The sequence below is a fragment of the Chaetomium strumarium genome (genome assembly GCF_033439665.1).
Source record: "Chaetomium strumarium strain CBS 333.67 chromosome Unknown B0T15scaffold_5, whole genome shotgun sequence".
NCBI lineage: Eukaryota > Fungi > Ascomycota > Sordariomycetes > Sordariales > Chaetomiaceae > Chaetomium > Chaetomium strumarium.
This window is the reverse complement of record NW_026944433.1, coordinates 744,348-770,604: the sequence shown is the minus strand read 5'-3', so window position 1 is coordinate 770,604 and position 26,257 is coordinate 744,348. Positions and strand designations below refer to the sequence as shown.

General features: G+C 56.2%; 8 protein-coding genes and 1 non-coding gene across 9 annotated transcripts; 4 read left to right on the top strand and 5 right to left on the bottom strand.

The window, feature by feature from the left end:
- Window positions 1-840: 840 nt before the first annotated feature.
- On the bottom strand, window positions 841-2,390 carry B0T15DRAFT_512298 (uncharacterized protein; the record flags this gene model as incomplete). The annotated part of the gene is made up of 2 exons (XM_062867972.1): window positions 841-1,705; window positions 1,741-2,390. The coding sequence occupies 2 exons, from the start codon at window positions 2,388-2,390 to the stop codon at window positions 841-843; spliced, it is 1,515 nt and encodes a 504-aa protein (XP_062719880.1).
- Window positions 2,391-2,818: 428 nt separating this feature from the next.
- B0T15DRAFT_230204 (phosphoesterase family-domain-containing protein) lies at window positions 2,819-4,304 on the bottom strand. The gene is made up of 3 exons (XM_062862935.1): window positions 4,097-4,304; window positions 3,706-4,019; window positions 2,819-3,635 (listed from the first exon to the last, which is right to left on the bottom strand). The coding sequence occupies exons 1-3, from the start codon at window positions 4,211-4,213 to the stop codon at window positions 2,906-2,908; spliced, it is 1,161 nt and encodes a 386-aa protein (XP_062719879.1). The 5' UTR covers window positions 4,214-4,304; the 3' UTR covers window positions 2,819-2,905.
- A 1,009-nt stretch (window positions 4,305-5,313) lies between these two features.
- On the top strand, window positions 5,314-8,191 carry B0T15DRAFT_230268 (uncharacterized protein). Its single transcript, XM_062862936.1, has 2 exons — window positions 5,314-7,740; window positions 7,825-8,191. Exons 1-2 carry the CDS (start codon window positions 5,428-5,430, stop codon window positions 7,966-7,968), a joined length of 2,457 nt encoding a protein of 818 aa, XP_062719878.1. The 5' UTR covers window positions 5,314-5,427; the 3' UTR covers window positions 7,969-8,191.
- A 537-nt stretch (window positions 8,192-8,728) lies between these two features.
- B0T15DRAFT_436332 (S-adenosyl-L-methionine-dependent methyltransferase) lies at window positions 8,729-12,049 on the top strand (the record flags this gene model as incomplete). The annotated part of the gene is made up of 2 exons (XM_062865831.1): window positions 8,729-9,786; window positions 10,612-12,049. The coding sequence occupies exons 1-2, from the start codon at window positions 9,041-9,043 to the stop codon at window positions 12,047-12,049; spliced, it is 2,184 nt and encodes a 727-aa protein (XP_062719877.1). The 5' UTR covers window positions 8,729-9,040.
- Window positions 10,182-10,276, bottom strand: B0T15DRAFT_t152. The gene has a single exon. It is a non-coding gene; the product is annotated as a tRNA-Ile (tRNA).
- Window positions 12,050-12,106: 57 nt separating the features above from the next.
- On the bottom strand, window positions 12,107-13,193 carry B0T15DRAFT_230189 (putative calcium ion binding protein). The gene is made up of 3 exons (XM_062862934.1): window positions 12,793-13,193; window positions 12,384-12,705; window positions 12,107-12,326 (listed from the first exon to the last, which is right to left on the bottom strand). The coding sequence occupies exons 1-3, from the start codon at window positions 12,917-12,919 to the stop codon at window positions 12,164-12,166; spliced, it is 612 nt and encodes a 203-aa protein (XP_062719876.1). The 5' UTR covers window positions 12,920-13,193; the 3' UTR covers window positions 12,107-12,163.
- Window positions 13,194-14,299: 1,106 nt separating this feature from the next.
- Window positions 14,300-15,108, top strand: B0T15DRAFT_229968 (uncharacterized protein). Its single transcript, XM_062862933.1, has one exon. The coding sequence runs from the start codon at window positions 14,443-14,445 to the stop codon at window positions 14,953-14,955; it is 513 nt and encodes a 170-aa protein (XP_062719875.1). The 5' UTR covers window positions 14,300-14,442; the 3' UTR covers window positions 14,956-15,108.
- Window positions 15,109-16,553: 1,445 nt separating this feature from the next.
- B0T15DRAFT_399372 (uncharacterized protein) lies at window positions 16,554-16,888 on the bottom strand (the record flags this gene model as incomplete). The annotated part of the gene is made up of 2 exons (XM_062865003.1): window positions 16,554-16,637; window positions 16,700-16,888. Coding segments are annotated over 2 exons (273 nt in total), but the record flags the coding sequence as incomplete, so codon positions are not given.
- A 5,226-nt stretch (window positions 16,889-22,114) lies between these two features.
- B0T15DRAFT_512291 (uncharacterized protein) lies at window positions 22,115-23,308 on the top strand (the record flags this gene model as incomplete). The annotated part of the gene is made up of 5 exons (XM_062867971.1): window positions 22,115-22,229; window positions 22,371-22,588; window positions 22,754-22,797; window positions 22,831-22,936; window positions 23,126-23,308. 5 exons carry the CDS (start codon window positions 22,115-22,117, stop codon window positions 23,306-23,308), a joined length of 666 nt encoding a protein of 221 aa, XP_062719873.1.
- Window positions 23,309-26,257: the final 2,949 nt, after the last annotated feature.

The window sequence follows — 26,257 nt, the reverse complement described above, 5'->3', positions numbered from 1 at the left end:
ATGATAATACATAAGGTAAGGATCGAAGAGAATGATGGAATGGACCGATGAGATAAATATCGAGTGGTTGGATCTACATACAGACTCCATACATATGCACCTGGGCAAACCAAGTCGTATACTGTAGTATCAAGCGTCACGATCGAGGCCAGCTGAACTCAAGTCCCAGGCCTCAGGAAACTGGACGATACTCATCAGGCTGCTGCTTCTTTCCATTCCAATCATCCATTCATCTACCTATTGGATTTTGATTCCGTCTGCTAGACTCCGTTGCTTCAACGGTCAGCATATCTCAAGAGACAGATAGCAGCTCGAAGGGTGGCCTGTACGCTTCGCTTCGTTCTCGGTTTTTTTCGACTGAAGTTTTCAGCACATATGCAGTGTTTGAATAACCTGTTTCTGTATACGCAAACTCGCGCCAATCGGGTAAGCGCTGGGTTGCTAGCATGCATGGTATCCCATGACGACATGGTGGCATAATAAGCAGTCTGCCTGTGTTGTCAGTGTGAAATCATATATCGAATTAACATTGACCCCAAAGCATGCTGACAACACGGGTATTCATTTAGTAGTAACCAATTCCTCCAAGAATCAGGTGCCCTGATCTCTACTAGTATCACAAGTTCTTTAGTTGGTTTTTGTTTGTGTTCACCCCTGTGAGTGTCAACCGCTATGGAAGCCACCGCAAGCCGGTCCATGAGCAGACGCATTATGTACGACCTTACATATATTCAACCGTGATTGCCCCGTGATACTGCTCCCTATCCTGAACCATCCATTCCGTCGCCCAACAGTGTAGTCAACCCGCCTACCAAGGTTTCTCTGAATCCATTGTAACGTCTAACTGTTGGTGTCCGACAACATCTGGTCTTGCAGATCGTATATTTGCTGCATTAACATATCAGCCAAGCCCTCCTCAGGAATCGATGGCAAAGCCGAGGGCAGGCCGACAAGCAACTGATTCGATCTCGAACGCCGACTAGGACGCTTCCTTCGAACCCATGCCTTGGATGATGCAGGGTGCCGAAAAGGTCGTGACCATTGATGCCGGGTCCCTTCTTTTCCGGAAAGATGCTTCCTTCCCACAACTGATGTGTGGATAGGCGGCACGTGGGCCTCGGGAGGGTTGCGGGCAAAGTCCCGGCCCGCAGCAGTTCTCCTTTTCGCCGACGTATCGTCGGGACGCGACGGAGCCAGAAGAACGGATCCGGTAGCAGTTCTCCTTATCGTCGCCGTCTCGCTGGGGCACGACGGAGTCAGAAGAGCGGATCCGGCGGCAGTTCCATTTATACTTCCACCGCATGCCGGACCTGGCTGCGAGCTTGATAAGGGCCGGGCATATACGGGGAAGAAGGGGCTCGCGGTCTGGTCCGGGAATGCGGCGGTGTCGAGCGGGTCGTCCCCGCGCAGCGCGCTCTCGCACGAGCCGCGCGGGAGGTAGGCGGTCTCATGGGCCCAGCGGCCCAGGGGGCGGCCGTGTGGCCCGCGGGGGGCCACCCACTGGAAAAAGTCCCCGCACGACACCGGGGCCCACGGCCCTATCCCACACAGTTCCAAACAGAGGGCGTCGGCCATCTGGTCGTAGAGGCGACGCCTCAGCTCGGCCCGGTATTCCCGGTTCGCGTCCGGGGGGTGAAAAAGACGGCACAGAAGTGGTTTAGTATCGAAGTTGAATAGTTTGTGGTTGTTCGGGTAGGGGTGACGTCTGAAGCCCCCCATGCCTGTAAGAAATGCCATAACGTCGTAGCAATCCCCTGTAACTTCCGAAGGTGGTGCGCAATGCGCGGGTGCCCGGGGCGTTTGCGCAGGCGGTTGCCGAGGGCCGAGAGGAAATTTCCGATCTTCGAGCGGGGGGGTTCGGGGTCGTCCTCGGTCTCGACCTCCAGGTCGGCCCAGTTGCCCGGGTCGTCGGATATCCCGAAGATATTCACGGGGGACGGCTCGGGGGGCGGCTCGGGGGGGGGCTTGTGCACTCTCGGGGGGCCGGTGAAGGTAGAGGTCGAGGGCCGAAAGCCACACGCCGGATCTGGAGGGGAAGAGGGAGAGGGACGGGGAGGCAGCGCCACCCCTATCGAGGCCAGCTCGGACAGCTCGGACAGCTCGATACCTTCCTCCTCCACGGAAGGAGCATGACGAGAGAGTCGCCGGCGAAAGCGGCGTGACGACGGGGTGTTGGCGACGGGAAATCGCCGAATGCTCAACTTCGCCGGGGCAGGGTGAGGCAAAGCCACCCCTGTCGAGGACAGCTCGGGGAGCTCGATACCTTCCTCCTCTGGGTAAGGTGGACGACGAGCGGATCGCTGGAGAAAGCTGCGCAACGACGCGAGATTGGCGACAATGAGCTCGGGTAAGGAGGCCCCTCGAACCAGCTTGGAGGCTAGACGACCCATGGTGAAGGTGCGGTGCCGGAATAAAGATTAGTTGATTAAATATTAATCAGCTCAAGTAATAAAGCTGTTGGCTCAAATACGGCGTCTGGGAGAAGCTGCGGCCCTTCGAGGGATGGATGGTGAGTTTATACACAAGAGCGCGCTCAGTTGGGGTGACCCGCTCAAAGCACAGTGGCGAGGGGTGTTTATACAGAAGGATAGTGGCAGACGTAACCCATGCGGAATCGCAAGTTTCCCAGGCATCCTTGCTGCAGGTTTGAGAACAGACGGGTCATGGGCCCAACCATGCCAAGGCGAAGTTGGACGCCGTAAGCCTAACATCCAAGGACAGCCCAGAACGGCTGAGTGAATCGTCATCACAACCTCACAGTGGCGACGAAGACAGTGCGAGGTCAATGTGCCTTAAAACGGGAGGACACGTGCAGCCCCACGAACAAGCAGGGGCGTGTTGGATGGAGCGGCATCTTGCTGTGATGATATTCGAGCCCAGACTAGAGTAAGCTAGACAGCACCATCTACGGCGAATTCGCTGCGGGCGCGTTGTAAGTGGGCGGGCTCCTGTCCCCATCGCACACCCTGCCGCTGCCGTCGTATGGTGTTTGCACCTTGCGTGGCCCCGACCACGCCGCCTCGATTGACGGTAAAACCGGAAGGCCGCCTGCACCGATCAGCTGGATGTTTGGCGCCGGGATCGGCAGCCTCCGCGAGGGGTCGTCGTTCAGCATGCCGGGATACGAAACCGAATTGTTCACGGCTAGCGCATTTTCCGGGTCCTTGTTCTCCGTGTAGCCGGCCAGGTCCGCCACGAACTGAAAGACGTTCGCCCCAACATCGTACCTGCCCAGGTTGTGCAATCCCCAGTTGGCCTCGACGGTCGACAGGATGCTGTAATGCGTGTAGAAGGTGTCGTCCCGCGTGCCCCTGAGGGAGCGCGGGATGGCGCTGCCCAGGAGCAGCGTCACGATGTGGTTCGGCTCGCTGTACGTCTCCGACTCATCGTACGTCAATGCAATCAGCGTCCGCTCATTGAAGGCCTTCCCATCCAGAAGCGGCTGGAGGAACTTGTGCGACCATTTGGTCGCAAAGTCAAGGGTCGTGTTGTGACCGTCGTTCATCATGTTGGGCGACATGAAGACGAACTGAGGCACCTTCTTGGCCGCAAATGCCCGCCTGAAGTCGTCGAAGGACCCCAGGTTCAAAAGCCGCTCGCCATTTGCGGTGATGCTGTCATACGACACAAACGGGCTATATCAGAGAACGGGTCAGCGGGACTGTCCCTGCTATGGATTTTAGAGTGGCGCTGGTTTGTTATTACTTGTGTTTCCGGACGTAATCCCACGTGCCATTGCCGGTTGGCCCGTCACTATAATTCCCCATGTAGCCCGGACCGGGCAGGTTTTCAAAGTATCCAGCCCATGATATGTTTTTGAACTCCAACAAATCGGCCACAGTTGCGACGCCCTCGGGGATGCGCACGAAGTCGTCGTGGTTTAGACCGAAGTAGTCCCCGCCCACGGCAGCAAGGTAGTTTGGCTGGCTCGGATGGGTGTGGGCATAGTACCGAGTCAGCAGAATGCCGTGCCTCTTCAGGTCGGCGATGCTGGGGTCCGCAGCGACTTTGGCGTAGTCCTGCGATGCGATGCGTCGTCAGTTTAGAGTTGTGGGGCTCATCGCGGGCATGCAAGCGACAATCCGGAGAGACGAACCTGGTTCTCCAGCCAGATGGTGATGAACCGCTCAAACGCCTTGCCTGGAATGAGGGCCGCCGCAGATACGACCCCCAAGCAGACCCATCCGAGGAGGGATGCAATCAAGCGCTGCATGGTGGTCTCCTGTCATCGCATTTTTCAAAGATGGGAGATGGGTGCAAGAGAACAAGTTTGTGATGCCAAGAGGATGGTTAGGCGCCCTGCCAAGCAATTCAGGTGTGCTTGGATTCCTGGAAGGAGCAACGAGATGCTGACCAGAACCCGAAGCAGCCATGGGATGGATATGAAAGTGACCTTCATTCTATTTGAGGACTCAGAGTAGATAATGTGAGCCTTTGCGACATATAATGCTTCGCTGTTGCACTGATCTCTCCGACCAACCTCATCTTGTTTCCGACGAGTCTTAGACATGCGTGTCCTCGTGGCCCAAGAAAGCTGGACACTATGCCGGGTAGCCGACAGCTTAAGCAATGAGTCATTCAAGCAGGACCAAAATGGAAGGAAAAAAAGAAAGATGAAGGAGTATCCTGGGGAAAAAAGAAAAAGAAAAGAAAAAAACCCAGGGTGACCTAAGAGGATGACGAGGAAGAAAGAGTGGAATGAGATGAATGAGGTAGTGGATTTGTTCGAGTTCCTATTGAACTTTGGCGGTAGCTACCTTACAACGTTTTCTGGCCAGACGGAGGCATCATGGAAGCAGGGGTAAGGGTTAGGGTTCTTTGCGATAGCAGCACCACTGCCAGCCGTCAAAGTCTCTTCCAACCTCCAACCACGCACGACATCTCGTCCCGGCTCCTCCTCGAACGAACCGTGTCTATGATGCGTTGGCAAACCTGCTGGCATGGTGCATGATCAATTGTGACGGTCTTGCTCGGCGATGCTCGGATTTATTTATTCATCTTACTCTTGTGTCTCTATCTGGCAGGACCGCTCGGCGCTTGCTCGGAGCTCCGAGGCAAAGCTGTGACAAAGAAAATCCTGCGGCCCTGGAATGGCAAGAGGTGAGAGCAACGTCAATCCCTCGTCCTCAGAAGTCGTCCGGAATCGGCAGGGTTCGTTTTGATCATTTGTCATCCTCGTACAAAATCCAGCAGAAGTGATTTGGGGAAGCCGACGGTTTTTTGACTGTTGGAGTGTAATGGAGGTGTTACTTATCAGATCGATTGATAAAACCTCGGCTTTCACCTCGGGCTTGTCGAGGACAGCGCCCCCTTGCCACCGCTGTGTTCCGGCTTAATAACACCAGTGCGCGTGTTTTCATTTGTTGTTGTCTGTCTCAGTCCGACGGCTGGGCCGAATCGCCGATAGCGCGGATCCGGTGTGAGACAATGTCGGAGCCGAGCGAGCGCAGTGAAAGCCCCGCCGGCACCGAGTCGCACCAGGACCACCAGGAGCGTCAGGAGCGCCATGACAGCGGGGAGCGGGACGATCGCCCGCCGCCGCGCAAGCGCCAGCGCGTGAGACTGTCGTGTCTCGAGTGCCGCCGGCGCAAGCTGTCGTGCGACCGCGAGTTCCCGTGCTCGCGCTGTCTGCAGTCCGGCACGCCGGAGCGGTGCGAGTACGAGACGCGCCCCGGCTTGGCGCCGCCGAACAAGCTCGGCCTGCCGCCAACCGCCCTGGCCGGGCTCGATGCCCGCCTGTCGCTGCCGAGCACGGGCGGGGAATCGCCCTATTTCCGCAAGGATGGCCGCGAGGCCGACCGCATCCGCCGCCTCGAGCTCGAAGTCGCCCAGCTCAAGAGCCTCCTGACCAAGCAGATCTCGTCGCTCGACGGCAGCACAGTCCAGGACCGGTCGCCTCCCGACCATCCCAAGTCGGACGCCGACGCCGAGGCCGAGCACGAAGTGGTGCTGCCGCCGTTCTTGCAGACGCAGCAGACGTGTGCCGACAGGGAGGAGCTCCGCTTCTTCCGCGGCAAGGAGTTCAAGACGCGCTACTTCGGTCCGCACAGCGCATTCCTGGCCTTTCAGGAGCTTACCGGGCTGTGCCCCTTCATGAAGGAGACTTCCGAGGAGTGGCTGCGGCCGCTGTTCATCCACAAACCCAAGGACCGCCTCCGGGGCGCCGAGGAGAGGGAGCGCAAGTTCCGCGCGCCGGATCCCACTCTCGAGTCCCTCCTCCCTCCCCAGGAAGAAACGGATACCCTGGTCAATATTTACTTGGATCAGTTCGAGCAGGTCCACCGCATCGTCCACATCCCCAGCTTCCGCAGAGACTATGCGAAGTTCTGGCTGCCGGGGGAAACCCGCAATGCCGCCTTCACCGCGCTCGTCCTCGCCATTATGGCCATCTCCAGCTGCCTCGGGACACACGGGCCGGGCAGGTTCGAGAAGATGATGTCCACGTCACATGCCACTGCCATCAAATGGGTAGAGGCCGTGGATCAGTGGCAGGAGCGGCAGAGCCAGAAACACCGCCGGCTGATCCACTACCAGATCGCCTGCCTCGTCTATCTGGCCAAGAGGGTCAACACGGTGAAGAAGAAGCGCTTCTGGAAGAACGCGGGCGCCATGACCCAGGACGCCGTCAGCGTCGGCCTACACCGCGAGCCCAGCCACATGTGCGACAAGATCTCGCCGTTCATCCAGGAGATGCGCCGCCGGATATGGGCCACCATCCAGAGCTACGACCTGCAGGCCTCCTTCGACCACGGCCTGCCCTCGATCCTCTGCTCGTTGCACTACGATGTCAACCCGCCGCGCAACATCGACGACGACGAGTTCGACGAGGACACCAAGGAACTTCCCCCTTCGCGGCCGCCGACCGAGTACACCTTCTCGTCCTACCAGCACATCAGCCGCCACAGCCTGCCGCTCCGTCTCGAGCTCAGCCGCGTGCTGACGGGCCCGCCCGGCGAGCTCGACTACGACCGTGTGATCCGCTACACCAACGAGATCAACCAGGAAATCGACTCCCTCCCGTCGTGGGACGTAGGCGACGCCTCCTCGTCGCAGAGCACGGTCCTCAAGAAGCCGCTGCTCGCCTACACGCTCCTGCACATCCAGCTGCGGCAGTACATCATCCCGCTGCACCAGCCCTTCCTGCGCTTGCGCAAGGCCAACTCCAAGTACCAGTACTCGGAGATCATCTACTACAACGCGGCACGCGACATGGTGCTGCTCAACGACCGGCTCGCGCAGCTGGGCATCCGCACGCTCAACTTCTTCCGCGAGGACTGCCTGACGCTCGCCATCAACCTGACGAGCGTCACTATGCTGCAGCCGCGCGGCAGCACCAACATGATCATGATCAACAGCCAGCACACGCTGCAGCTGCTGGAGAAGTGCCTCGCCATGAAGGAGGACCGCATCCTGCGCTGCGGCAACAACGAGCCCTGGGGGTACAGCATCATGTGTGCCGCCTTTGGCCTGCTGGAGGCCCACCTGGGCACCAAGACCCCCGAGGCCGCCAAGGCGGCGAGTGCGGAGCGGTTCGTCACACTGCATTACAAGCTGTTGGCCGGGCAGGATCCGCCAGGGTCGAGTCAGCAGTCTGCTGCTACTGGTGGTGGTGGTGGTGGTGGTGGTGGGTGTTGTGGTGGTTCTGGTGCTGCGGGAGGGGTAGACCAGGGCAGGACGACGACGGCAGTGGCTTCTACACCGTATGGACCGGTGCCGTCGGAGGTGTTTGTCAGGTCCAAGGTTCGTCTTGATTTTACTGCCGTATTTTTCTGCGATACTGCATTGTATAGTACGATGCTGACCTCGGCTGTGTGTGTGTATTAGTCAGTCACTCCGTTCGCTCCGCCGTCTTCCCAGCAGGGTGGCGCAGCAGGGCAGCAGGTCGAGGTGCCCGGCACGCCGTGGTGGCTGCCAAACGCGGCGGACCCGTCTGCTATCCCACAGGTTGGTGCTTTTCCCCCTCGTTGAAGGCTCTTTTCTATTCTGACCACTGAAATTCAATTCTCCTTTGCCAGATGCTGCCTCTTCATCCGGATTTCAGCCTCGAGACCCTGGGATTCAGCCTCAATGAGCTCTGGGGGACTGGCAACTTTGACTGGGACGCCATCATGTCGTGATCCCTCTGCCTCTGCCTCCATTAGGGTGTTGTATTATGGCACTTGGCGTGTCACGGTCGGCGTGATGTTTGGCGGGGGGGCATGAGAGACTATCTGGGTTATTTTGGAGATGCAAGGGGGGAGAGAGAAAAAAACGTCATTGTACAGTTTTATACCCAACATCCTCGCTCGATCAGATCTTGTTTGCAATCCGAATAGTTAACTCTCTTACCTAAACCTACTTCGTATCAAATTGCTCCGACAGGTTAAGTAATCACGGGTCAAGTCGAATAGAAAGAGATCGGGATAAAGACAAGAATGGAACGTGAGAATTGGAAAGAGGATGGAGAACAAGAACATGAAGACGGAGGAGGCGGAGAGGATGAAGAGAAAGGAAGCAAAGAAAGAAATACTAATAAGTCACTCATTCTTTGGTTTCTATTCCCGTCTATCTCTTCGGTCCGGCTGACATCGAGGTTTGGTTAATAAGAGCTGGTTTGGCCAGAGGGTGCTCTTGCCTCGTTCCCATGGCAGCTATCATCTTTGAAGTGTCCAAACCACCAAAAAAAACCTCGATGGTCCACAGGCTGCTGCTTTGCTTGCTCCGCCTAAGCATTGGAACATGGACTTTCCTCGTGCGCCCTGCATGAACGGAGCGGGCCGTTGCCGAAGTTCGACCGGGCCATGGCTCTGATTTTCCGGCCAAGGCCCCACTGACCCCCGGCTCCCCTGCCGTCTTGGCAAACAGGGCATGTCAATTTCCACCTCGTCCTCACCTCATCCTTCCTCCTTACAAAGCATAACCTCTACTTATTCTCTCTCTTACAGTCCCGAACTCCGAATTGTGAAACCCCACGAGCCTGGTTTTGTTCGCTCATTTTTCATCCACGTCTAGGGACTTTGATACCCTAGAACAAGACAAAACAAAACGGGGCCCGCCCAAGATGCCCAGTAACGAAGAAATCCCCCCGGCCCAAAAGGCCCGCACCATCGCGCACATGAACAAAGACCACCGGCGCAACATGCGCCACATCCTACAGCACTTCGGCTCCGTCCCGCCTGCGCCTTCCCTGCCGGCGGAGGATGAGCAGGACGCCCCAGACTCGGACTCGGACCCCCTGATGGTCGACATCGCCCTCACCCACTTCACCGTCTCCCTCCCACACTTCAACAACGCCGCCACTGAGTACTGCATCGCCTTCAACCCGCCCCTGGCAAGCTGGGACGAGCGCCGGCCGCGGCTGGTGGAGATGACGCGGGCTGCGTGCGCGGCGCTGGGGATCCAGGACCCTGAATCTCCCGGGTCTGAGGCGAAGAGTGGTGGTGGTGGTGATGGTGGGAGGAAGGCGGTGGTGGTGGTGGTGAACGAGTACATGCCGCCTCGCATCCCCGTCGACATAACCATCTTTTCCTCCGTCCTCTTCTATTACGCCTGCTTTATCGCCGTGCAGCTCGGCTATTTCGCGCCCGGGACGCCGGCGTCGCGGATCGTGGAGGAGGTGGTGCGGTTTCCGTACGGGCCGGCCGGGTTCACGTGGCTTGTCAGGGCCATCTTCGTGCCGGTGCTGGCGATCCATGTGGCGGAGACGTGGTGGCTTGAGCGGAGCCGGCTGAGGAGGTTTGGGGTCAGGAGGGGGAGGAAGGTGTGGTGGCTTTGGATGGGGAGTGTCTTTATTGAGGGCGGGATGGCGTTTAAGAGGTTCGATCTTGTTGTCGAGCGGTTGAAGGGCGAGAAGGCGAGGAAGGGGCTGTAAAGGGGGGAAGGGAATGGGGATTGTACTATTACGCTACTCCCGAGGTCCGGACATGCTCATACTGGACTGTCTCAGCAACCTCCTGGATGACGCCGGGCATCGATATACGGTCTTCGGGCTCGGCAATCTGAGCATCCGTCGAACCTAGCTACTACCAACTCATGCCTATGATCTGACGGTATTGCCGACTCTTGGACCTTAGTCCGTCCTGAGGTAGTAGTATGTTCGAAATGATCATCGAACGCCAGCTTCCCCCGGCGGCAAAAAGAATGGGGTCAAGGCCACCAACAGCAATCCGACACAAAAGATATCATCCAAAAGACATCGGCTTTGCCCAATAACAGGATTGAACTGTTGACCTTCGCATACCATATACAGGTAGAACCGGTATTAGTACGACGCTCTAACCAGCTGAGCTAATCGGGCTTGTGTTCTGATGGTCATGCGTAAAGCTTTGAGGCATTTATGAAGAAATGGTTTGGTTGGTTGTGCGGGGACCGAAAGCTTTTGTGGTGGGGTTAGAGGGGGTTGTGGAGGACCGCGAGCGCAGACCACAGTCGCTGAGTTGTTCAAGAATTACATGGGATCCTTCGTGCAGCCCACCCTTGTGCTTACAAGTTCGAAGTTAAACTGTCTGTCTGTCACGACTCCAGGGCTGGTTCCCCTGGCTCCCATTCCTGTGCTCCGTCCTGCATTGGTTAGCGGGGCCATCGGAGTCGGCCCCACCTTTCCCGTTGCCCGCGATACTCCGGCGGACTGAGTTCACTCCGGCCGAGAGCCAACATGGCACGGCCTCCAAAGAAGAAACAGAACCCAGTCCACGCGGCCATCAGCTCATGGCTAGACACCCTCCCACTTCCGCTCTTGGAATCCCTTGCCAACCAGCTCAACACCGACCCCGCCGATGCCAAGAAGTTCCTGGTCGAGCGCGCGCCAAAGCGCTGGGTCGTCTATGAGCCCATGGTTCTCCTCCCCAGCGGTAGCTTCACATCCCATCCCTGGCCGGCCCTCCTAGAATGTGCGACGCCATCCCAGAAGGAAGCCCTGTGGATAGGCATCCTCCAGCACCTTTCCCGCGGCAACTCCAAACCAGCGCTGACCCACCTGGCCATCAACGAGGGCATCCCTTTGCACCTCAACAACGTCACACCCTCCCAGTCAGCATGCGAGCCAGCACAACGACGGACAGAACAAGATACAGAAAACCTCCTCCGCGCCCCGACAGCGCTACAACCCCTCCACGGCTCCTTCGGCCCCGACCCTCCTACCACCACCACTTCCTCCTCCTCCTCCCGCCCAACCCAAGAAGACTTCCGCTCCGCTCTCTGGGTATCCACAACCCAGAACGGGATCGTCCAGACCTGGGTACCGCGGCACACCATGTTCAGCCGGGGCAACATCAAGGAGAAGGCCCGTCTCTTGTCCTTCCACCACCACCACCAACACTCCCCCTCCTCCCCTTCTCCTCCTCCTCCTTCTCCTTCGCCTTCGTCCAGCAGTTCCCCTGCTGCACGGCGAGCGCGAAAAGGAGGCGAAAAAGACGCACTGCGCGGCAAATGGGCGGTGGACCTCTACGCGGGGATAGGCTACTTCGCCTTCTCGTACGCCCGGCTCGGGATGCGGGTGCTGTGCTGGGAGCTGAATCCGTGGAGCGTCGAGGGGCTGAGGCGGGGCGCCGAGGCGAACGGGTTCTCGGTTCGAGTCGTTGCTCCGCCGCCGCCGCAGTCTGGAACTGAGTGGGAAGGAGGAGGAGGAAGAGGAGGAGGAGGAGAAAGTGAGGTGGATGATCTGGCTGAGGTGCTTGGGGGAGGGAGCCAGATTGTGGTGTTCTTGGAAGATAACCGGCACGCGGCCGGGAGGGTGCGGGAGGCGAGGGAGAGGATTGTTGGACCTGCGCGGCTGGAGGTGGTGCATGTCAATTGTGGCTTCTTGCCGAGTAGCCAGGGCGTGTGGAGGGATGCCTGGGAGATCATGCAAACAGGGGGTTGCGGTGCTGGGTGGCTGCATCTGCACGAGAACGTTGGGGTGGGCGATATAGAGGGGAGGAGGGAGCAGATCCAGGCGCTGTTTGATCGGTGGAAGAGGGAGGGCGGTGATGGCGGCGCAGGAGATGCCAAGGTAGAACATGTCGAATTGGTCAAGACGTACGCGCCGGGGGTATGGCACTGCGTCTTTGACGTCTTTATTAAAAAGGACTAGTGTGTAAAATAATGATACTCGTGTGCGTCGTCGCGGCCCGTGCCGGAGTCATTACCATTAGGTGTATGCCGTCTGTTTCGTGTATATATCTCGGTTCTGTCGCTCTCCTCAACCCTAGTCGCGCCGGAACCTGGCCGGGATGTTGGCCTCGATGATGCTCTGCTTGTTGAGCTGCTCTAGCCGCTCTTGCTCGGCTTCCATTTGCTCGTGCTTCTTGAAGTGCTCAATGTCTTCGGGGTGCGTAAGGTCCTCGAGTTTGGTGTTTTCATCGTGGTATCTTTGCTCATCAGTCCCAAGTCCACATTCACAACCGGTTGCAAGTTCTGAAACTCACTTCTCCCAATGGTGAATCTCATACTCGTATTCGTCGTCGCCGTGATGCCCGGGCCCTGTGCCCATGTCCGGCAGGGTCTTACCCTCTGCCTCGATGGCCTGCACAAACTCGTCACGACTGATGCGCCCATCGTTGTTGCGGTCGAGCAGCCTCAAAACGCCTTGCGTAATTTCGGATTTCCGTTCCTCTGTGACATGCTTGTTCGACTCGTCCATCAGACCGTACGTCCGGAGAATCTCCTCCGCCTCCCAGTTGCCGTCGGCATCGAAGTCGTGTAACGCGAAGAATGAGGCTGCGTCGAAGCCGCTCATATGGTGCTCCTCTGGAGAGCTGGCCGTCAGCGATCAGTGGTGATACTCAAGCAGCGCGTTGAGGGGAATGCGCAGCACAGTTCAAGGCTGAAGCATACCGGCCATGTGTTTTTGCATCCAGCTGGCATTGCCGTCCACAATCGGCTTCTCCGACCCGCTCCCATGGTTCCCGTGGGCAAGGGCGTGCCCGGCTATCCCAGCAAAGAGGATGAAGGAGGGGCGCATGTTTTCTTTCTGCTTTGGTACAGAACAGTCGATATCGGCGCTTGTCCGAGTTATCTTGGATTGGCTGTTGTTGGTTTGGCCGAATGCGAATCGCGAGACTCCGATGCCGAGACCGCGCTTGGCACGCTTGGCAAGCCGTGATCAAAAGAGACCCACTCCGGAACGGTGATTTTGGCACGGCACTTAGCACTCGGGGCCGGGACGGCTATTTCCGTCAGATCCGTTCAGTTGCCTGAAACTGGCATTCTACCTAAGGAGGAAACGTATATTGTATAGTATAGGTAGGTAGCTACGTAATACCGAGGCTTGCGTCGATGCGGTCATCCTAGTCCTTTAGCTAACGCTGCCAAGCGGGGCATCACGCACGAAATCAACCTGCCCCACCACCTTAGCTGCCGCTTTCTAAGATCACCAACCTGAGCGCTTTGTGACATGGCGCCGACATGGCGGCACCACACACCCAATCACAGGCACCGTCAACGGTGGCAGTTCGACGCTAACAATGGCACCTTCGTCGTCCATAATCCTGCATTGGGCATGTAGAAACCCTCGCTGTGAGAGTTGGGGACATTGCCGGCAATGTGACGGGACCTCAAGAAGCTTACACACCCGGCTCAACTTGTTCCACATCTGCCTCTCTCTGCCAGTGCTTTGAGCAGACGACCTTCTCTAGCTGTCAGTTGGCACTGAACGAGACTTCGTGCAGGCAGGTGACCCCTCGAGCCTTCTTTGTACGCAGTCTCTTCACAAGTTCAACTCCTCGGCTCCGTCTCATCACTCCCTCCCTGCGCCGAGGACCGGCTATGTAGCGAAGCTGAACGACGGCAACCTGCAGCGGTATTACCCGAACCTCGGCGCTACAGCCTCACATTGCAGCTTTACCCAAGATTGAAGCCGCGCGGCAGAATTCTTCCAGAAGGGAATTCAAGGCGTGAAAGACGGGAACAGACGCCGGGCCCAAGCGAACCATCTGATTTACCTACCTTGCAGTTGCATCAGCGTCTGCATCTGTATTGCCATTGAGCCGGAAAGCTCGACGGTTGACGCTTTACCGTTTGCGCGTGTTATGCCCGTCGATTGGCCGGCCTTGTGCCAACTCCGCCGTACAGCCGCCTTGCAGATGAAGGTCTGCCAGGCAGCCAGACGGCATGGATACCGGTTACGAGCGAAGCGGCCAAGTCGACAATACTACATGCGGCACGGCTCAGCTGGAAAGCAAGCAGATCTACTGAGGACATCTACCTATATCTGGCATCGTAGGACGGAGATAGCGGTTCTGGAGCTTGGTGTCTCTTCCCCGCTGACATCGGCATCCGTGTTTGTCCCTTCCCACGACCATCGGACGGACATTTCATCGTGAACGAGCTGATTCATATCAAGCTGGCAATCACTTATTCTTAGCGTTGACGGCTAAATTGGGTTGGTGTGTACGATACTCCCTTCCACGCGCCTTCCTCTCGAACCCTACACCTACATGGTTGCTGCCGCTCGAGCTCTGTGCAGGTGCGTGTGAGAGATTTCAGATGAAGATGACCTCCAGTTTCCCTCCCATTTCCTTGCTTCCACCTACTGTACTCACCGCTCCTGCCGTTCGGCACTTCCACTCTGTTCTCGACGAGCCGGCCTCAGGTTCAGGATCTACTCTTGGACATCATAAGCAGACCGCGCCTCCTCTGGGCAACAGCAGCATGGGACTCGAATTGTCTGGTCCGCTAAGGGGTCAATCTTTGCCGTCTCTCTTCCTCGTCCACCCCAGGGCACTGTCCACCGCCTGGTATCATCGCTTGCCCTTACCGCCCGTTCTATTGCTCAAGGAAAAGCACTCCCCGCCAATGGAATCGGCTCAGGCGCCATTGCATGCATATTCTGGCCTCGCCCCAACGGTCGACCGACTCGGAAGTGTCACACGAGGCGGATTCCCAAATGCGAGGGCGGCGAGGAGGAGCATGAAAATACGCTTCGAGCCCAGAAAGCCTTCGAGAGTCGCTCGAACAGCAAGGTGGTGCGTTCAGTTGAGAGGACACAATGTTCATTAAAAAGGACGACGTCATGCCGACAAACTCCGGTCGAATCCGAATCCGCACACCGAGCACGAGTCATGAAAACCGGTCACACCTACGATATTCCTCGACCTCGCTACCACCAGGATTACCTGATTGTTCAACCGTCCAACATTACCAAGGGCAAGGAACGGCTTGAGAGTAACGGCCTAGGTATTCACCGTCGCACACAAGAGATCCAACCACGATAAGGTTAGGTGATACCTATCATAGACTGATCAAAGACAGATAAAAAGGTAACGTACATGTGCAAACATAGTCTGATCCATTCTTAAAGACTGATCAAAGACAGATAAAAAGGCAACGTACATGTGCAAACACAGTCTGATCCATTCTTAGATTCTCTCCGACACTTCCTCCCGTTTTGGTTCCTTCCTGCCTTCCTTCGTCGCTGTATAGAACGCGGGGTATAGCAAACACCTCTCTGCCTCGTCCGTCCCATGATATCTCCACCGTTGTTAATATCCCATCATACATAGAGACCCAAACCGACCATGGGGATATCTCTGATCCGACCCGACCGTCGAAACCTTGCATACGCCCAAACGCCACCAGCCAAGGGAAGGAAAGCACAAAAGAGAAACAAGAGGGCCGCCTCCGTTTTCCGTCCCGCCTCATCATTGAAAGCCAGCACCAATTCGACGCATCCCAATTTAAGACATCCCAACTGCGCCATGGTACAACCAGCAGTGGGAGACCCAACCCTGGCACCCATCCACCATGTCGAATCAGTCGGTGATGCTCTGAGTTATCATCAACCGAATGACGACCAGGGCGTGGACGGGCCCAGCAAGTCCGTTCCCGCTGGTGTGCAGGCCGCTTAGGGTAAGAAGCACGCAAACGACAAAACACGCAAACGACAAAACACGCAAACGACAAAACACGCAAACGACAAAACACGCAAACGACAAAACACGCAAACGACAGTACACGCGAGTACTTCGCATCGAATCCAATACATGAAACAGCAAGTTAGGCGAGCGACGGGAGGGAGCGAAAGATCTCCGAAACCCGTCAGCAGCGCAGAGAGGGTCGCCCAAGGGCCGCCCGGCTCAAGTCATCGATAAGGTACCCGAACTCGGCACCTGGACGTCGCCATGCTTAATGGCTTCATTCACACATTAACTGGCGCGCCGTAGACCTGCGCGATCAACTGATATGCGTCCGGCAGCAGCGGCATATGGTTGATGGCAGGTGGCGGCATCAGGGGATAAGGGAGCATCCCGTATCCCTGCGGGAGCGGCGCCTGGTGGCAGAAGCCGGAGAACGCTGGTGCCGGCTGTGCGTTGGGATACGACTGCTGCCCCGCTGGTGCCGGCATGACGACGCTGTTGTCGTACGACGGATTCAGAGCCAGCTGAAACAGCGGCGTCAGCGGTGCCGGCTGCTCGGGCGTTGGCGCGGTACTGTGGCTCATCTCTGGCGTGCTTGCGGCCAGCTGGTTACGCGACTCGGGGCCCAGGTTGTGGACTCTCTTGCGGTGTTTGACGCAGCTGCTTTTTCTTGCGTAGCTGCCAGTTCACCATGATGGTTAGTGCCACATCACTGGTAAAGCCTTGCAGAGAAGGGGTCGCCTACCTTTTGCCACAGCCGGGGACGGTGCAAGGTACGTGGCCCTGTCTCATGTGGATTTTTCGATGGCGCGCCCGGCTGGACGACTATACTGAAGTCAGTATAAGAGGTCGGCGACAAAAAGCCCAACTACAAGTGGGTTACGCACATCTGCGAAAGGTTTCTCGCATATGTCGCATTTATGCGGCTTTTCGCCCGTATGGATGCGCATGTGCACGGTTAGTGCACTTTTTTGTATGAACTCCTTGGTGCACCCGAGCCATGTGCACTTGTGCTCCTTCTCGCCCGTGTGGATCTTCACATGGCGCTTGAGATCCGACGCTCGCACAAAGGCCTGTAAGGCAATCAGTCAATCAGGGTCTGTCCGAGCATCACGGACGCTTTGAGCACGGAGGCAAAAGCTTCAAAGCGTCAAGGCGTCAAGGATGCACGCACACTCTCACACAGCTGACCGTTCGTGAGCCGGAAGTTGCACCGGTGGTTCTTGTCCTGCGGGGTCTTCTCCTGGAAAGCTGTGTTCATGGCCTCCATGGTTTCGATGTCGGTTATATTTCTGCTTTGGTGTCAGGAAAGTAAACGAGCGTCAAAAAGTTCGAAAAGAGGGTAGACCAGCGAAGCTGCCAAGATGAAGCGAGAGTGGCGGGGAAGAGGAAGCTCGAAGGGGGCAGCAGCCGTAATAAGGCCATCCAGCAAGCAGAGAGCCGGCATCGATGACTCAGCGACAGAGAGCCGACATATGACATCGACGAGGTCATTGTCGACGTCACGATGTCCAACTTGAGTTGCCACGGAGCAGGAGGGCCAATGGTGGCCGAGTTGGGACGACGGGAATGGGCACAACGAGCTGGACACCCAGTACGTGACTTAACGTACTCAGTACATACCTTCTGTGGCACCCTAGGATGGCACGAGCGCGCTTTGGTTCTCAGTATTAACGTTCCGCCCGCGCGTGTCAGGTTTCAGATGAGGGATGCGCGGAGAGATGAGAGACCTGATATGGGGAGGGAGAGAAGATCAAGGCTGGGTCGGGGCCTCCCAGCACGTTTGGCCACACACCTCTGAGTTTGCCAGTCTTCGAGGCAGTTCAAGTTTCTCGGCCTGCGGTCCTTGGCGGTGGGTTCGGTGCAGACTTCTGTTGGCCTTGTACTTGTACCTCACGCGAGTCATCGGCTGATGGGAGACGTTGTTAGGCGTTACCTGAGGCTCAGCTGGCACTGATCCGGTCGAATTAGTGCCAACCCGAGATGCCCCGCGAATACGTCTCTTTCCCGTGTTCGCCACCACAGTGGGATTCGATCGAAGTCCCGCACTGGCTGCTGTCATCAACGCGTGGAGCAAGATAACCGAAGGCGTCCGTCTACGTCGATGGCCAGGTCCTGACGTTAAGAGGAGCCAGTCATCGAATGCCTTGGCACGGGCCGACCTCTGGTGCTGCTAATTTTTTGCTATCGATTTCTGCTTCGGTAGCCGCAAGAGCCCGGCCAGCGACTGTGGGACTCCGGTCTGGATCCAGCAGGGAGGTAGGTCGTGGATTGGTGACTTATGTACACTGGCGGAGGACGATGTGGAATATGATAAAGGTGAGGTTCGCCATGCACCGAAAGTCCCAAACGACGGGCTGCCGAAATGCGTGTGCGCCGGAGTCCCAAGCGCGCCGCGGCTCTGATGAAGCTATATGAAGAAGGGTCCTATCCGCGGCCCTCCGCTCGGCTAGCTGTCCGGTGCGGGGAGAGGAGCGATGGTGATGATACCACGGGAGGGAGATGGTGGATTAAGAACAAACGGCACGAGCGTTCGAGTTCCTGTCGCTACAAGCTGGTATGTGCTCCGGAGCCACAGCAGTGCAACGTGGATGGACGTTCCCCTTGGGCTAGGTTGCACCAGAATATGTACGCGCGGAATGGCTGGCAGGTAGTCTGGACGCCCAAGCACCAGCTTCCTGGCCGCCGGTGCTGCTGGTGCTGCTGGTGCTGTGAGATCGCTGATAGCCCGCGTACAGAATGCTGGGTCGCTTGAGGAGGCTCAACGGCGGGACCCTGGCGATCTGTAGTTGCCTCCCTGTGAGTGTGGATGGGTCTGGTGAGGTCCGTCCAGACTGGAAAAGCTGCACGAAGAGCTGCACGCCCGAACAAGCTCGCGCAAGACTGAATATGGCAACAAGGGAAGAATTAGTCCCGAGCAAGAAGGAAAGGCTTGATCGTGCCCCTACATAGGTAATAGCTTCCTCCTGCGCAGATGCACCTACGACACGGGAGTCGGCTGGGGCGGGAGCCCCACGCTTACACGATCCGATATGCAGGTTCGTCTGGGCATGAAGTACATGTACAATACCAAAGGGGTCGGGTGTCTACGGAGGGGCCACTCTCACAATACGTACCGCGCTTTTTCGAGGGCGCAAGAAGAAACCGCAAGGCAATAAGCGTAACATCGACGAGGTGTAGTTTACAGCTAGAGTATACGGGCGCTAGCTTGATAACCGGGGACAACTGCCCACATGGGATAAAGTGTGGAAAGCGTCTCCCTCACTACCATGTTCTTAAAACAAGAGGCCTGGCCCGGTGATGAGCGCGCGGCGAGCTAGTCAAGGGTAGGGGTTGCTGGTGAACACCCACCCCGGCCGGCTAATGGATGCAGGTCGCAGTCTTCTCCAGCCTCCAGCCACTCTCCCCTCGACGGGATCTTTTCCGTCTTGAATTTACCCGAGTTTTGTCTCGAAGAGGCAAAGGTTGACACCAGAATGAACAGAAAGAGGAACAGGAGAGGCAGACAGTTTCTTGTGGTTGGTCCATAACTATCTGTACCTAGGTATGTATTGTAACAAGCGTTAACATCCGGAAGGGCTCCGGCGGGCCATCTCGAACACCGGACAGCTCGCTTCGAAAACGAAGAAAACTTGCGTTAGGTTAGGATGGCTGGCTTGCCCTCGAACATCTTCGATTGATTGCGGCACAACTTTTTGATCCCGAGTGCCAGAACAATCTCTTTGCAGATGCACGAAGCTACCAGCACCGGACAGAATCCGGAAACCCTCCCGCTCCGGCAATGATCTCAAACATGATGGATCTGGATGAGTCTTGGGTAGGGGATGGGGCGGCTGGTGACCGTGGCTTAGGTTGCTCTGTTGGACAGAAACAGGAAGCCTTAGGGCCAGAATGGAGGTGACGGGATTTCCGTCCCTTCCAGCGGTCAATTGACCGGGTGGGTAGTTACATACCTCGTATGTGAGAAGTAACCTGAAGTGCAGAGGCGGGCAGGTGGGAAAGCAGCGACGGGAGAGTCGAGACAGGTGACACACGCGGCTTATTCGTGTATGCCCCGCGGGCTGCAGGTGCTGCCCAATTGGCGAATCGGCCAACTGCATCCAGCACCCCAGACGGGACCCTTGCCGGCTTGCCCACCTGTCTGGCTAGGCTCAGGACCCACTGACTGCAAGGGACAGGCTCACATCGAGGCGCGGTAGTAGCACCGTACAGTAGTCCGTGTTTTGTAAGATCTGCACAGTACAGGAGTTGGCTCCGGACCCGGGCTGTAAGGGTCCAGGATTCCCCCGCATAAGCTGGAAGCGAGACCTAGCGTGAGGCTTCTGGCCAGAGAGGGACGGGAATATCTTCAAAGGGCTGGCACTCTCTCCTGCGCTATTAGCTGGCTAATCCTGTGGCAATGAGATTTTGACCGGAAACGTTGTTACACTGAGTACGGTACCTAGTTTTTCCAACCTAGGTGTGCTGACAACCTCCCAATATCCTGCCCTTTCTTTTTCGGCATGCGGTGGGTTTTACTCGTCGCGAGTGGGCGATCGCTAAGGAATAATTTCACGCGCAGGACGAGATCGAGAGGTGCCCTACGATGCAACGGCGAGATACGACTGTGAACGCCATTTTCGCCTGCATCAAGGCGATACCCTCGCCCCCGCGGTATCAATGGACCCTATCGCAAGGGATACTGCGGACAGTGTATGTTTTCTCCCCCTTTCCTAGCTTCTGTACTCAAACCGCACGAGATAGAATCGGAGAACCGGCAGCAGCAAAGAAAACGGAAATCTGAAAGAGAGCCGCCAGATTGAGATGCAACTCTCAGCTGCGGCCAGCCTCCGCTGCGTGTCTCATATCGTGGATCCAATGTCTCATGAATGCTTCCGCTGCTCCGGCTCCATTGTATGACAACAGGTTCGGAGATCAAGAAATCTACGGTAGATACGTTGATCAAAGCCTTGCGTCACCGTGGCCTCACCTCCCAAGCAATGGAAACGGACCACACAAGCCACTTCGCACTACCAGAACCCAACACTCTGGATCTCCTGGTGCCACACGCCACCGCCATCTCGGGAACCAAGTCATGACAGAGTACTTTACCTACTAAGACAATTGGCAGCTCGTCCCAGCCGGATGATGAACTCGAGGACTTACTAGTACTTTTTCTTCAAAGCAATATGTTGTTTTAGGAGAGACCCCCGTAGTCAAGCCCGGCCGACCAGCTGCGGCCGAGATGCAGAACACACAAATCTGAAATGGCAAGCGACAATCGCGGCAAGCGACAAGAAACATCTCGCAAATGAAAGCGCGACGAGCGGGAAACCGCAGATATACGCGCTCGGCTGACGCTTACGTGGAAAGCAGGGATACCTTTCCCCTTCCGACACAGGTTGGTCCTTTTACCTACTTCCCTATGCCAGCTATTCGATCCGAACGGAAAATGTGCGTCCATACCAGCACCGCTCACTCATCGCAGAGGGTATACTCAACCGGGCGGGAGAGGATCTCTGGCCTGTCTTGCAAGTGTTCCATATCATGCAGTGCGGCGAGACAAATCTCACCGGTTACCTACCTTACATTATTAACGTGCGGATCAGATAAGGTAAAACTGCACCTGCGGTGTCGTCTGTCGCTGCGCGGTTCCGTACGATGGTGTGACGACTGACTCAACTACCAATGGCCATGAACCCATGCTGATGAGCCTCGTAGTCCAATTGGGCTGCATGAGCCATGCTTGATCTGCTTGCCGCGGCCATCTCCACCATCAACACGACCTTGGGCCCTTATTGACTGTAACCGAGTGTGGATTTGAAGGGATCGGGTGCTGTAATCGTAGTAATTTCTCCGAAATTATTAGCATCGTTCTTAAGCTGAGTTTGGACGTGGGCCGTGTCAGCGAATCTCGCGACGTCGAGACAGGTTTCCAACATCAGTCCTGGTTAGCAGGCTGTTCCCCTATCGAAGGCCGGGATGAGACAACTGCAGCCATAAACTATGACCAACCGTGCCATGCGAGGATAAACCGGCTCTCGATGGATACGGCAGGGATTCCCCAGACTCGAGCTCTAGGAACGGGAAATCTCGAACCAGACAATTGACCCGCTGGATCGAGCGTCCTCGGATGGCTGACTCGCTGCAGCCATCCACTGCTTCACTATAACCTCACGAACGAATGGACAAGCACTAAACAAGTCTCCTTTGTTCCTGTCTTTGCTGGAAATGTTCACCTTAGACCCTGAGACTCCGCAGCACCATGGGTAATTCTGGCAAAATTGGTCCGCCCCTCTTTTGATACCGATTCGACAAGCCGCATGCTTGTGTGGTTGAAGTGTGTTGCGTTACCAGTTCGCTGCGGCGAACGGCTCCTCCAATGTCAGAGTGGCGCCATTGAGAAAGGCGGGTGGCTGAACGAGAGGAATGAGTGTGGTAAGTCTGGGGTACATACATACGCGGAAGCCGTGCTAGGACGGCGGCAACCCGGCAGACACGGGAACGGATTGGCTGCCGGCCTGATCTTAGAAACGACGAAGGGCCGTGCCAATATGTCTAGTCGATGATTGTGATGAGTTGGCTCGAGTGCCGAGCCGAAACGGGATGAAAGCGGCCCCGGGGCATATGTCTGGCTTGACCGGAGCGTCCTCACCAGCCGGCCGCTGATACAACAGCAACAAAGCCGTCGTGGCATCGTGTCCTTCAACTGTCAAGGCCTCAACGGCCGTCGGAGCTTGCCGGTGCGAGTATTGGCTGGTTTTGGAAGGCCACATGATGAAGAAACGGCAGAAGTGGTAAGTTTTGGCCGTTGTAAGGAGACTCTTGACCGACTGCCATGGCCAGCACCCCGCAAATCGAGCCGCTCCAGTCTGCGACCCTCGTAGAGACCTCCCGTTGAAGGTTGTAGTTGCGGGTGCCGGAACAGAACAAAATGCGGGGTGCTTGCCGAACGGCAACAGACCCACGGCAGCCAAATACCGCTGTTCCCTGGCGAGCGCCTCATGTGAAGAGAAGCCCATGCAGACGCGGCTGGTAGCGTGAACGGGCGCAAATCCTTCACCACATCATGCCTTGATGTCGGATATGGAATCATCTCTCCGCATCCAGTGCGCATCCCGACCATGAACGGTGCCGCAGGTGAAGTATGTAGAGATCCATTTAGCCAGCCATATCAAGGCAAGGTAGGACGTCGCCGACGAGGGAGGGCGCAAAGGGGCGAGTGAAAAGCCTTTCGCGACGCAGCTTCGAACAACATCCATTTCCATCGCCTATACAGAGCGCCGCCTTGGGTGAAGTTGCATGAATTGACGTGTACGCTACAAATCCTCAAGATGGGTGAGGTACTACATAACCAGAAGTTGGAAGAGGAAACCGCCGCCTTCAAGATCAAGAAAGCTCCAACTGGTCCGTGCGCGCGCCTCGGGGGCGCTCATGGCCGGACGACGCTGATAGGCTGTACCGAATGCCCCGCCCACTCAAGCTTCAGAGACAAGAACTCGATCTCGGTACTGTAGTACATAAAAGCTTTCTTGTGTTGCTTACAGTACGGTGTAGATGCAACCTTACTTGTAGTTAACTGAGTTCCAGATCAAGAATTCGTCAATGGAATCCCGCCTTCCAATTCGCAGGTTGCCCTTGAGAGTCGAACAAACGCGGGGGTGGGGTAGGTGGGGCGCGCGGTATGAAACTTGCCTCCGCAAGGCAACTCCGTGCTTAACCGATTCGTCGGCCATCCGTTTCCTCGAAGGGCAGCTCGGTTATTAGCGCCTTTGTCTTTTAAATGCCGTAACTTCGTCCTGTTGATCAGCGCTCAGAGTTTATGTACTAGTTATTTGCGTAGGTACCTAGGGTTCAACTACCGACCGCTGACACCCTATCGCCTAGCATACATACACTGCCCCAGGACCAGTAGGGTTGGAATCGGTAATGAGGGGCACCAGAATGCAACTGTCAGGGCGGGATAACCACTTACCCGGCTAGTCCGTGGGGACCAATGGAGACCTGGAGTATCTTCGCGAGTGTATCAGATGTTAGAAGGCCGACGCGGCCTACAACGAAGGTGTCATCAACCTTCTGTCCCGTCCTAGCGAAGCCAAGACACTTCCCTTCCTGTCGTCGGTGGCATGCAGGAGCAAGAGGTGCGAGTTGCGCCACCACAATCGCACAACATGTCAGTGCCAGAGGTGTCTAACGAGACACTTGTCTTCCTAATTAGGTAGCCATTGGAACCCTTGAATCTGCAAGCTCGGCACAGCTGACACCCCACTAAACGTGAACAGGAGGCATCCATGACACTCTAACAATCCGTGAATCGTCTAACACGGCTCGTACGCAGCACTCCGTACACCGTTTCTCACCTGCGGACACGATCGGCTATGTATTACATAGGTATCGAGGCATGCCACAGCCAACAAGGAGCCAAGACGGGACAAGGAGATCCGTGGTGGGTTCTACTAGCATGCAACATCAGCAAACTCTACTGTCCTGGCACTTATCGGCTGGCCAACAAGAGGCATAATTCAATACGTTAGCTGCAGTTGCCAGGACAGAAGAGTTAAATTTAGACAACTTCTAAAGACCTCGCCAGCCAATAGACAGTGATGGTCGACATCGCTTGACCTGAAACGGGGTCGAAACAGTAACGCCGGGCCTTGGTAAGTTTCCACATCTTTAACATTGCGTATCGCTCGCCTCCAGTGTGTCTTCACTCTCTTATCGGTCCGAGTTGCAGTGTATAAATTACTGTGTGAAGGCTTGAAAAGATAACCGAAGGATTATTAAAGGAAATAATTCTGGGATGGTAGCAGTACTACCGTATAATTCGGACCAGCCAGCCGAATGTCTCCAGCCTGGAGATGGAGGGAAATCGGTTACCTTCATCGGCATACCTTCATTGCGACAATGTTCTAGACATTGAGGATGTGAAAGACTGGACCCCGCACCAGATCCAGAGATCGACGATGAGCCCATTGTCCCCACCAACCCCCCTAGCTACGCTACGAGGCTACATAAGCGGCCCCGCTATCGATAAGAGTCTAAGGCCCGCTTTACGCTTTACACACCTGATTACCCATACCTACACTATTGCAATTGCACTTGTGAGTGGAAATGTAGTGTTTCAGAATCACCGGCATAAGAAAAATTCACCTTTAGAAAAGATCAAGCTCAAGGCAAGATATATTCCATACAGCGCATGCATCTTTCATCCATCCAGGCTGTCCAACGGAGATGCACGACGATTGTGATCTTTCCCCGAAAGCTGGCTGGTACACATTTTGGCTATCTTGTCTCCTTATTCTCCTCCCGATTGCATCTCATTTACTTAGCGTGCGAAAACCTGTCGAGAACCATGGCCGTGTGATCTACATCGAACCTTAGCAATTGGCCAGGTAGGTATAAAGTGAGGCTCACTGTTGGTCTAGAAGCAGCATGCTCTCGCGTCCCTGAGCCGCAATTGTGGTTACGGGTCTTGCCGCGTCCGATTTGCGGCTTGTTTTCCCCAATTCGGCAATGTTTCCGGTTAGCTTGCTGCAAATGCAAAGTCATATCACTTCGCGGACTACGAAATATCAACTGCAAAGTATCTGCCTGCTCAGTTGTGGAAAGATGCTTGATGCTTGTCAGTAAACAAGGTAGCATTATTACGCAATGCCACCCCTTCACTCTCCTAGACATCTACCTACCGTAGGTACCTACAGGTAGGTAAGTAGTCCGGTGTCTGAGCAGGGAAGAGTCCGACCCCGGTGGTTGCATCGCGGCCGCATCGAACGAGGCCAATATCAACGCACCGATCCGTCTACGAAACAATCTAATCTCGACATGGAAGAGGCTCACGATTGCAGGTTATACATACAGGTCACCGCCCGGCTACCCCTATCCTATGAGACAGGTCCTCTTAGAGCCAGGTTCCGGGACCATTCCGCGGGTGGCACAGAGGCGATCTCTGAGACATCTTCCCAGTTCGGTGTCAACTTGCGGGACAACTGCAGTCTGCCACCAAAAATTTCCGAATCGCCGCAGCCCTGCAAGATATCAGATGTCCGGTTTCACACACGTCACATGAGTAAACTACCTATCCCTTTAGACTCGGAAGCAGAGCGGGTACAGAGGACGCAAGATGCAGGAACACCGATCACTCAGTCATCCGCATCATGCATCGTTTACCGAGGAGTTCCATTCTGAGAAGGAGCGACTGCCTCTTTTGGGATTACTTCGTTAGCTCCTCGGAAATCCGCATCCCCAATGATCTTTAAGCGAGTCGAATCGAGTCGGTCTCAACGGCCGCTGAGAGCTGTCCCGCAATTGGCCTGCTCGCTGCTGCCGCCGAGTAAAGGATCTGCCCGGCCACCAGCTTAAGATAGATCGTCCGCAGGGTCCCATCATTGCCATGGCCCACTGCTCCGGCTGCATGACCCTGGCCGGCTGCCGAACAGCGCAGGGAAGGACACGGCCCGGTATCTATC